Source organism: Thalassophryne amazonica, chromosome 7 (assembly GCF_902500255.1).
Source record: "Thalassophryne amazonica chromosome 7, fThaAma1.1, whole genome shotgun sequence".
Lineage (NCBI taxonomy): Eukaryota > Metazoa > Chordata > Actinopteri > Batrachoidiformes > Batrachoididae > Thalassophryne > Thalassophryne amazonica.
Genome location: NC_047109.1, coordinates 69,434,336 through 69,446,535, shown reverse-complemented (window position 1 = coordinate 69,446,535; position 12,200 = coordinate 69,434,336). Strand labels below are relative to the sequence as shown.

The 12,200-nt window shown below is 41.3% G+C and overlaps 1 protein-coding gene across 1 annotated transcript in view; it reads left to right on the top strand.

Moving 5' to 3' along the window:
• Nucleotides 1-5,148, top strand: part of sh3bp5b (SH3-domain binding protein 5b (BTK-associated)) — a 46,766-nt gene extending 41,618 nt beyond the window's left edge. The window contains exon 9 of the mRNA XM_034174395.1: nt 4,476-5,148. Coding sequence (XP_034030286.1) covers nt 4,476-4,690 — 215 coding nt within the window. The 3' untranslated portion in view covers nt 4,691-5,148. The remainder of the gene's footprint in view (nt 1-4,475) is intronic.
• Nucleotides 5,149-12,200: the final 7,052 nt, after the last annotated feature.

Sequence of the window (12,200 nt, the reverse complement as noted above, 5' to 3'; positions counted from 1 at the left end):
GGCCTCCTCACATCTTTCGCATTTACTGTAATTCCTTGAAAAATGTGAACGTGTTGCTCCCGGAGTGAAACAGAGAAGGATTTTCTTAAAGATGACATTTCAGCTGCAGTTTTCCAGAAGGCACATGGGTAACTTGACCTGTGATTTTACCTGTTTTCTTGTATTAAAATCTTTCTCTGTTCTGCTCGACCATGAATCTGTAACTGGTGGTGCAACAGAGAAAAGTTGCACCGTGCACAATTTCTTCAGTCATTCACAGAAACCAGAGTTGTCATGGGTGTCTTGGTGGCCTCCTTCACAAGTCTCCTGGCACAATCACTCCCTTGAATTAAAAGGCGACACTACACCCACATCTTGTTTGTTTCACTTCAGCTGCATTGTGGTGATGCACAGAGAATTGCCACTGTCCAAATACTTATGGATAAACCTTTAGTTCTAGACATGTTGGCAATAAAGTAGTTTTTGATATGAGCCTGTTAAGGTTCTTTGCCAGCAACTGGTTTTCTGTTAATATGCGTTTTCAGATTACTTGCAGTACACAATTTCTTTTATTTTAAATTAGTTGAACCTTGCGGTTGTAATGATGCAGATTTGTGCGATTGGCTCCGCCTTGACATCGGAAACAGGGTTCCAGCAACACCTTGCTCAAAAGCGTGGGTGTGGGTGGGGTTGGGTGTTAATTAAAATCCTATGTAAGATTAGCTAATGGAATCATTGCAAGTATTTATAGTTTCAGCTTTGAGACAGTTATTTCCTGATCACAATGATTTATGTGCAGGAAAGTAAGAATAGATTAAATGTGCAAGAAAAATGAGTCCTGGTTATAAATCCAGGACTTTCGTTACATGTGCTCAGACACATAAAATACTGATAGACTGGCCAATGAAGATTTAGTTTTTCTTCTTCTATCTTTTGTCTGTTTGGGAGCACTGATACGTTTGTTTACAACTATGTGCCAGTACACTCAGGTTTGTGGGGTTTGGGGACGTGGCCAGAGGAAGATCGATGATGTCTGTGAATCTGTTTTGGGTAAAAAATGAGATTCCTGGCTACCTGCTCGCCTCACACCTGCTCCACCAGATGAGCATATTTCTCAAAATGACGTCAAGCTGAGAGGTGTACGTGCAGAGAGCAGAGATGTCTGCACCTCCTTCAGGATCAGGCAGATATCCAGAAATAGAACTCTTCACTTTGTCCTAATAAATAACCTGAGACAGGGTCTCCGTCAAAGTTTTCACTTAAATTTTCACCAAAGCTATAAAATTAGCAAGTCTGCAAATGAGCGATATTTTCAACTGACAATGTCTGTGGTTTATTTTTGGATCTCTCAATCAACTATTTATTTTTTATGTTTTTAAAGTGCTGTGCTAAAATATTCTACAGCAGTTGACTGGTTTTGGACAGTCTGTTACATCCCTCCCTCATCTCATTAGGCCGACTGTATAAAACGATTCAACCATTCATCAGTTTTTTTAAACAGACTTATTCCAGTTATGGGTCACTGGTGGGGGGGTGGGGGGTCTTCATTAGTGTGCCTACACAGAGTGGCATCAACTCAGAGCATGGCGCCATTTTGGGCCCAACTGCACTGAACTACTGAATGAATCTTTAATGTTTTCAACATTTTTTTAATCATTTAACCATATACAGCAACACATCCAGGTACAGGACCGACCAAAATAAATATTAAAAATAGTTAAGCTATCAAATTTACATAAAATTACAATTTATGATGATTTATTTAATTAATTTAGAGCCTGATTTATGCTTCTGCAGCTCTGTAACTCCGTGTCATACAGTGACGTTCGTGACAGTTTAACGTTCTGTCTCTGGATTATGCTTTATTCTGGACTAATTTGACCCTCAACAAGCTTTTCTTTCTACAATCATCACCTCCAAATCAAAGATGAGCTGTGTAATTTCCTCTTATCGACTTTGTGCTGTAAAGTTGCAGACTTTTCTGATCCATTTGTAATCAGCGTGCGCACTGCAAAAATTATTAAAATATGATGGCAGACGGATTGAAAGCGGATAAGTGTCAAATCACAGCCAGCAGTGATTTGACACTTTGCTGCTTTCACTGTGCAGCCTGTATCAGGCTGCAAGTCTGAGCATGTTGTGAAAAAAAAAAAAATAAACAGTCGGACTTTTAATCACAGAAATGACTCCGGTCCCACATGTAAGGGTTTTTAATGGAAATTCATTGCAATCGGATGGGACATTTTATCCAGTGTGACCAAAAGTCTGTTATATATGATGTTTATTACATGGAAAACAGTACAAAAACTTTTTGACTTTTTTTGTCCGGTGATTGTGAATATCCGGTTTATATGACGGTGGTTTAGGTGAGTTTTACTGTACGTGGGACTGTTCTTCTGTTCCGAATGCATTTTCAGTGAATAAATAAATAAAATAGCTGGATTTCGATGCAGATAGATTAACAGCGAACGCTATTTTTGAACCGCCATGAGTCATGTGACACCCCCTGACTCATCATATCGCCACTCCCTATCTAGGCCAAACTTGGGCATTTTACAACCCGCGGGCCATATCCAGCCCTTTGGCTTACTCGGACCGGCCTGCAGATACCTGGAAATTAAAGAACAAAATATTTACTATTGTAGCAAGTTAGTGTTGCAGGTGACCTTCGTCCACCTCCCAAGCCATTTATGGCTGCGTGTGTGTGTCCTGTGGAGTATAGCAGAGCTTGGCATGGAGTGATCGCCACACAACTGCACAACCTGGCATGGCGCCATCGCATGATGGCAGGGCCTGGCACAGTGCCATCACGTAGTGCATGCCACACAGCCTGGCACGACGCCATCATGTTCACCGCACAGTCACACAGCCTGGCATGGCGCCATCACATAATGGCAGAGCCTGGCACAGAGCGATAGTCCTGCACCACACAGCCTGGCATGGCGGCATCACATTTACCACACAGCCTGGCATGGCACCATCACGTAATGCATGCCACAGAGCCTGGCATGGAGCCATTGCGTAATGGCAGAGGTTTGCACGGAGTGATAGCCCTGCGCCCCACAGCCTGGCACACCGCCATCACACTCACCACACAGCCTGGCATGGCGCCATCACGTAATAGCTGAGCCTGTCACGGCGCAATCACCCCATGCCACACAGCCTGGCATGGCACATTTGCGTGATCCATGGGGAACTATCCGTGGGGACAGCGCCGGAGACTGTTTGATGTTATTCCCACTTTCAGTTCTGTGATCATGAATGTTTCCTTTTCACACTCATGCACTCTTAGTGCGCAGGCTTTTCAGTGATGGGAAAGGTGCAGAATCATTTGTCCACCTTTTCCTGACTTTTTCAACTTCGTTGTGCTGTCGTTGTGTGACTGCGTCTTTATGGCTGAACTAAAACTGCATTGCTGTTATGTTGAAGCCTGTTTTTTTTTTAATTTGTTGTTTGTTTTTTTGTTGTTTTTTGTTCTCGGAAATGATTAATCCAATCTGTGTACTGCTCGTCAAAAATGTCCACTCATGCCAAAAAGAGAGGTAGATTTGATGAAGTTTAATAAATCCAGGTACAAGTCCTCTCTCATGATCATCTTTCAGCTTTGCTTCTCATTTGATACACTTGTTAAAGATCAACAGAGACTAGATTTCTCTCACTGAACAAGAAAAAAGAACTGAAAAACACTAAAATGTGAAAAGTGGTGGAAAATGCAAAGCCACGATAAGAACTTGTGCACTGGGACTTTTCTCTTTTTTTTCTGCATAGTTCAGTGACAATGACATTGTGACTTGTTTTTAATTACTGGTTGACAATGATAATTGATGTGATGTCTTTAGAAAGCTAAGAGCCTCCTTGTTCCAACAGTATATTAAACTAAAAATGTGTTTTGGGGTCAGTGTGACTGAAAATGATCATAAATGTAATGAGCCAGAAATGTTTCACATTTTTTCACTATTGTGTTGGAAAATTTGATTGAATAAATTACATTTTTGTAAGTTAACCTCTTTTTCCATTGCCTAATCAGAACATCTAGTTTGTCAAAACAATTTACTGCGTTTTATATAGGAATGAAATTATTATTGTGTATTACTGATTTTAGCCTTTGGGCCCGGCCCTCCACAATATTTTCTGTTTCTCATTTGGCCCTTTGCGAAAAATAATTGCCCACCCCTGATCTAGGCGCACTAGTCTTCATTAGGCAGGCGGCAAGGTACACACACACTGGACAGACCACCAGACTGCCGACACATACAAACACATTCATATCTACGGTCAATTTAGTGTCACAAGTTCCTCTAACCTGCTTGTCTTTGGAAGTGGGAGAAAACTGGCGCACACGGGGAGAACATGCAAACTCCACACAGTAAGGACCAGGTCAGAAGCAGACCAGGGACCTTCTTGTTGCGGGGCAGCAGTGCAAACCACTAAGTTTCTGCTAATCATTGTGTGTGGAATATTTCAAAATCTGTTGTCTTTTTAATGTTTGTGTCCAGGTGACCGTGCTGAAGGTGCAGAGGGTGATCTGGACAATGCTCCCTCCAACAACAACAACACTTTGGTGTCCAGCACTAAGAAGCCTTTTAGCTTGGAAGCACGCTTCAGTTTTCTCAACCTTCGACGCCCTCGTGCGGGCAGTGCCAAAAACTTGGACAGGCAGTCTCTAAAGACAGATGCTGGACAGACCGTAGTTGTGGTCAAAGGAGTGTGAGGAACAAAAACAAATGTTGACTTTGAAGCCTTGCTGTCTGAGATGTTGGGCTGGCTGCCGTAGCTGCACTCCATTTGAAAACGCCACAGTCATTGAGTGACTCTATCATGTTTTCCTGTTATTGGTGACGATGCATCTGTTAGTTAGTGGAAGGTTTTTGAGGGGTATTACTCCTACTTCTTTATGAAGAACTTTGCACTTTTGGACTTCAGAAATTATGTGCACTGTTATAATAGATTTTTGTATTATTATTATTTGGACAGTATGTGTCTGTCTGTCACAAAGGTTGTCTGTGTACTTGTGTTGAACTGGAGATCATTTTAGTGCCATCTTAGTTGTTATTGCTGATAATTGAAATTCCGGAGTCATTACTGTCAGTTACTCTGCATGCTGTTTTCCATGCAAATGTGATGTTCTGCTCAGTATTACTTCAACAAATAAATTCTTCATAAAAATCAGATGTTTAACCATGTCTGCTAATCTCCTCTAATTGTGGTATAATTCTTAATTTAAAACTCAGTGTTAGCTTGCTGAAAAGTGACATCTGAATACAGAAGATTTTGTTATAATGTATTTATGGCAAAACAAAGTTGTAAAGCAAGTCCTGTATAGGTTCCAAAGCACATTGGTGCCAACACTTAGCCTGAGAGTCTCCTTGGACATGATGCCAGACCTCAGCCAAGGCCGGTACCCGTTTACACCTGAGTGGAACGAGCTACAGTAGTGTTCAGAATAATAGTAGTGCTATGTGACTAAAAAGATTAATCCAGGTTTTGAGTATATTTCTTATTGTTACATAGGAAACAAGGTACCAGTAGATTCTCACAAATCCAACAAGACTAAGCATTCATGATATGCACACTCTTAAGGCTATGAAAAGGGCTATTATTAAAAAAAAGTAGAAAACGGGGTGTTCACAATAATAGTAGTGTGGCATTCAGTTAGTGAGTTCATCAATTTTGTGGAACAAACAGGTGTGAATCAGGTGTCCCCTATGTAAGGATGAAGCCAGCACCTGTTGGACATGCTTTTCTCTTTGAAAGCCTGAGGAAAATGGGACGTTCAAGACGTTCAGAAGAACAGTGTAGTTTGATTAAAAAGTTGATTGGAGAGGGGAAAACGTATACGCAGGTGCAAAAAATTATAGGCTGTTCATCTACAATGATCTCCAATGCTTTAAAATGGACAAAAAAAAAACAGACGCGTGGAAGAAAACGGAAAACAACCATCAACATGGATAGAGGAATAACCAGAATGGCAAAGGCTCACCCATTGATCAGCTCCAGGATGATCAAAGACAGTCTAGAGTTACCTGTAAGTGCTGTGTCAGTTAGAAGATGCCTGTGTGAAGCTAATTTATTTGCAAGAATCCCCCGCAAAGTCCCTCTGTTAAATAAAAGACGTGCAGAAGAGGTTACAATTTGCCAAAGAACACATTAACTGGCCTAAAGAGAAATGGAGGAATATTTTGTGGACTGATGAGAGTAAAACTTATTTTTGGGTCCAAGGGCCGCAGACAGTTTGTGAGATGACCCCCAAACTCTGAAGTCAAGCCACAGTTCACAGTGAAGACAGTGAAGCATGGTGGTGCAAGCATCATGATATGGGCATGTTTCTCCTACTATGGTGTTGGGCCTATATATCGCATACCAGGTATCATGGATCAGTTTGGATATGTCAAAATACTTGAAGAGGTCATGTTGCCTCATGCTGAAGAGGACATGCCCTTGAAATGGGTGTTTCAACAAGACAATGGCCCCAAGCACACTATAGTAACAGAGCAAAATCTTGGTTCCAAACCAACAAAATTAATGCCTCGCAGATGTGAAGAAATGAAAAACTGTGGTTATACAACTAAATACTAGTTTAGTGATTCACAGGATTGCTAAAAAAAGCAGTTTGAACATAATAGTTTTGAGTTTGTAGCGTCAACAGCAGATGCTACTATTATTGTGAACACGCTGTTGGGTATTTTCTCCTCCAAACATTTTTAAAACCTTTAACAAGACAAACAGAGTCAAGAAACACCAGTGAGACAGAAAGTCAAATATTACGCGCGGAGTGCGGCCAGGCTGTACACCAAGGCTACACTAAAGTCTGGCCTGCTTTTCCGCTCTTTTTATTAAGAGACGCCCTCATCACATAAACAAGAAACTTGTCCTAAGGGTGGGGGTAATGACGCAAGACAAGTTTCTTCCCATAACATAAACGCATACGTCAATAAGTGCAGCTGTAAGGAAGAACACTTCAGGTCAGCACATCTCGTTCGTCTGTTGCAGGTATCAGCTGTTCTGCATCTGCCTGAAGTGTCCTGTCTTCCACACTCCTTCACACTAAACACCACATCACAAACGTCAAAACAAAATTGAATTCTCAGGATTGCATTAAGACAGGTGCAAAACAGCACATCTCCGTTCTCATGAGAAAGAAGACAAAGCTAAACAAGGTTGAATAACACGTACGTTCTCAGGGTGAAGTGCAAAACAGCACAACACCGTTCTCATGAGAAAGAAGGCAAATGTACAAACGTTTAACAGTGATAACATGTATACAAAATCTCTAACATTCCCCTCCTGTTTATCGCCTGTTAAAACATACAGTAGGCATCACTCAGCTTAGCACTTCTTTTTGAGATTTTCACTAAGAGGTTCATCATGGTATGTTTTCTCTAGGCTTACACCCCAGAGGTGATGTCATCATTGTCACCATCATCGGTGTCTGGGTCATCATACAGCAGTGTGTATGTGTCTCTTCCAATGTGCCTGTAGACAATCCAATCCAATGTTTCTGTATTCAAGCTTTTATATCCTTATTGGAATGTTGGATCAGAGCGTTTTTCAATTGTTGTTCATACACAGGTGTTTCTGGCAATATGCCACTATGGACCCTAAACACATTCTCAAATCTGCACCTAAACTCTGTCCATGGCTCTCCTTCTTTCTGAGTTGTCCTGGTAATTTCAGTATAATTTATCTTTGGTCCTAACACTCCTTTTGCACGTGTAATCATAGCTTCCACTCTTGTTTTCAAGACTAGATCATCATGTGTCAGTGGTACGCCTTGTTGATCTGCAGGATTCCAGTCTCCGCGTACCTGACTCCATTTAGGGCCACATGCTTTCATCCACACCTGTTGGACTTCAGGTCCATTAAGGTGGTAAGATGTTCTAATGTTTTCTATATCCTGCATAAATCCCTCAATATCGACATGTGGCGATGGTATCATGTCGACTGCTGCTTTGATATCATCAGCATTCCATGTCCGATAAACGAGCATGGTTGGTAGCTGTCCTGCTGTTCCTGCACGAGGATTTGGTACTTCTACCATAGGATAGGCACCTCCCTGATCACTATGTTCCACCATGGGAGGGGCTGTAGGCACTTTCGCTTGACTGCGTGTTTGTGGTTTTTCTGGTTTTTCTCTTTTTACCTTAGGTTTTACCGCCAAATCATACTGTGGTGGCGGTACATCGTCATCCTCTGGTAGAGGAGATAAAGGTCTCTTTGTCACCGACGATCCAGCCGGCGGTGGTTGTTGAGGCTGTTCTGGCTCTCTGTGCTGAATTATCACATCTTCTTCTGCCTTACCTACAGCTTTCTTTTCCCTTGCTTTCTCTAATCGTCGCTTCTCTGCTCCTTTCTGTCTGTTCTCTGCTTCTTCCTCCCAAAATGCCACTAAATCTGCCCCTACTTTCTGCATCTTTTTCTCATCACCTTTATGTTGCTGTTCTAACTCCTTCAGCTTTTGTATGCTGATCAGGTTCAGTCGTCCGTCAAAGTCATGTTTATTTATCCAGGTCTCCAATTTCTTTGTTGCTTTTGGATTTTTTGCCTCCATAACTTTCCAGTCGTCAGTTGATAAATTTTCCTTATTTTTAGACGTCTTACCCCCCATTTTTATTATCCCTTGTTATAATTTGGACTTCAGACGGGGGCACACCTAGGGTGTTCTAAATCTGAAGTTTTCACACTTTCTTTGGACGTGACAATTAATTTGCCGTCGTGTGGTTGATTCCTTTCACCTCCCCGTAGGAAGCGGAATCACTTGCCTGCTGCTTCCACACGCACGGTTGTCACTAACGTTGTCCAAAGTATTACACTTTCACACAGTTATTTACACTTGCGCAAAACACTATTTACACATAGAAACACTTTTAATAATCGTACGCGTATTCTTATGTCAGGGGAGCTCGCCCTCCCGTGAAATTTAACTAATGTCCTGCCTTAGGGGACTCCGCCGTCCCTGCCAAATTTAACTTCTTTTTTACAGTGCACGTATTTCTACCCGGGATTTCCTTTACGTATTAAAACAGAGGAGTCCGTATCCTCCTTCCGGAATTTAACTACTTGCGTCCCTCGCAACCGTAGAGGAGTCCGTCCTCCTTACAGAGTTTAACTGTGTTTCATTAACAGACGATTCTGTATCATCGCATACGGAGTTTAACTGTTTTATGTAATCACTTTTATCCCCTACCGGTACGCGTATATAAACAGAGGAGTCCGCACCCTCTTTACAGAGTTTAACTGCTTTGCATTAACAGACGATTCTGTATCATCGCTTGCGGAATTTAACTGTTTATGTGATCTGATCACCACTCACTCAGTACTGTTTACAAAGAAATTCTACTCACTGACTCGACTTCCTGTCTGTCTTCTTCGGGAAAATCTCGTCAACCAGACGATGCCAACGGTGGTCGACAATTGCAGACACGATCAATCGATCGATCAGACCTTGGCCAAGGATTTACGTCTGGACTTGACGACCTCCGCCGGACACCTCCGGTGTTGTTGAGATCCCGGACGAGCCCCCAGTCAATGTTGGGTATTTTCTCCTCCAAACATTTTTAAAACCTTTAACAAGACAAACAGAGTCAAGAAACACCAGTGAGACAGAAAGTCAAATATTACGCGCGGAGTGCGGCCAGGCTGTACACCAAGGCTACACTAAAGTCTGGCCTGCTTTTCCGCTCTTTTTATTAAGAGACGCCCTCATCACATAAACAAGAAACTTGTCCTAAGGGTGGGGGTAATGACGCAAGACAAGTTTCTTCCCATAACATAAACGCATACGTCAATAAGTGCAGCTGTAAGGAAGAACACTTCAGGTCAGCACATCTCGTTCGTCTGTTGCAGGTATCAGCTGTTCTGCATCTGCCTGAAGTGTCCTGTCTTCCACACTCCTTCACACTAAGCACCACATCACAAACGTCAAAACAAAATTGAATTCTCAGGATTGCATTAAGACAGGTGCAAAACAGCACATCTCCGTTCTCATGAGAAAGAAGACAAAGCTAAACAAGGTTGAATAACACGTACGTTCTCAGGGTGAAGTGCAAAACAGCACAACACCGTTCTCATGAGAAAGAAGGCAAATGTACAAACGTTTAACAGTGATAACATGTATACAAAATCTCTAACACACGCCCCTTTCTACTTTTTTTTACTAATAGCCCAATTTCATAACCTTAACAGTGTGCATATCATGAATGCTGGGTCTTGTTGGATTTATGAGAATCTACTGGTACCTTGTTTCCCATGTAACAATAAGAAATATACTCAAAACCTGGATTAATCCTTTTAGTCACATAGCACTACTACAAGTATTATTCTGAACACTACTGTACCTAAGGAACATGAGTGGATTTCAACTAAACTTGGTTGCGTGGTAAACCTGGTGTGGAACAAGGAATATATGACTGTTTGGTGTGTGTCTGGGTCAAGGTGTGCCTCTTGTCTTTGATGGTGTTTCCTTTGATCTTGATCCTGTTGTTTATCTCTGATCAAAAGATACAGATCACTTCAGTAATCAGAATCAAAGGTCAGGATCCTGATGGCAGGATCAAGCAAAACAAACGTATAACCCCTTTGTCAGTGTTTAAAGATGGCTCAGGAGATCTTGGCATCATAGAACGTTAGAGATAAAGCCAAAAGGAATCATCCACTCATAATGAAAAAGAGAAACACAAACTGTAAAGGGAGGACTGTTGGACTTTGATATATAGTATGCCCTCTGAATGTCTTTTTAATTGAAAGACAACTTGTATTAAAACAGGAAAATCTGTTTAGAGAACTGACTTTTTGTGATGTTGGTCATTTTGATCTGTAATGTCCATGTAAATCATTCCTGCTGATGTCATATAAAACAGTGTGCTGCTGTCCACCTTTGGTTATTTATGATAAATCAACATCCGGTGATTTGACCTTGTAGCTTCAGTAAACTGAAAAGTTGACACTTTTTCCACTTCTTGGTGTCTGCTGCATACTAACGACACGTGAATGCAGCATTACAGGTGATTTTTTTAGATCTTGCCAGCTCACACCCTAGCTTATTTTTTAACACTTAACAAAAATACAGTTGCCAAAAAAAATGTTCCGCTCATGGTTAATTCGAAGCTCCAGGTGTTAATTTAGGTCAGTTCTTTCTGTCCATAAGAGGTCAACACATGCTGTGTGTAATTGCTTTTCTCAGCATCGTAAAAACCTGAACAAATCTGACATCAGACTGATCATGTCATGTTAGTTTTCCTTCAGTAGTGAGCAACTTGTTTCAAAGTGTCCACTGGGCAAAGAGTTGGCATTTATAATTACAGTAGTGTTCAGAATAATAGTAGTGCTATGTGGCTAAAAAGATTAATCCAGGTTTTGAGTATATTTCTTATTGTTACATGGGAAACAAGGTACCAGTACATTCAGTAGATTCTCATAAATCCAACAAGACCAAGCATTCATGATATGCACACTCTTAAGGCTATGAAATTGGGCTATTAGTAAAAAAAAAAAAAAAGAAAAAAAAAAAGAAAAGGGGTGTTCACAATAATAGTAGTGTGGCATTCAGTCAGTGAGTTTGTCAGTTTTGTGGAACAAACAGGTGTGAATCAGGTGTCCCCTATTTATGGATGAAGCCAGCACCTGTTGAACATGCTTTTCTCTTTGAAAGCCTGAGGAAATGGGACGTTCAAGACATTGTTCAGAAGAATAGTGTAGTTTGATTAAAAAGTTGATTGGAGAGGGGAAAACTTATACGCAGGTGCAAAATATTATAGACTGTTCATCTACAATGATCTCCAAGGGTTTAAAATGGACAAAAAAACCAGAGACGCGTGGAAGAAAATGGAAAACAACCATCAAAATGGATAGAATAATAACCAGAATGGCAAAGGCTCACCCATTGATCAGCTCCAGGATGATCAAAGACATTCTGGAGTTACCTGTAAGTGCTGTGACAGAAGACGCCTGTGTGAAGCTAATTTATTTGCAAGAATCCCCCACAAAGTCCCTCTGTTAAATAAAAGATGTGCAGAAGACGTTACAATTTGCCAAAGAACACATCAACTGGCCTAAAGAGAAATGGAGGAATATTTTGTGGACTGATGACAGTAAAATTGTTCTTTTTGGGTCCAAGGGCAGCAGTTTGTGAGACGACCCCCAAACTCTGAAGTTAAGCCACACTTCACAGTGAAGACAGTGAAGCATGGTGGAGCAAGCATCATGATATGGGCATGTTTCTCCTA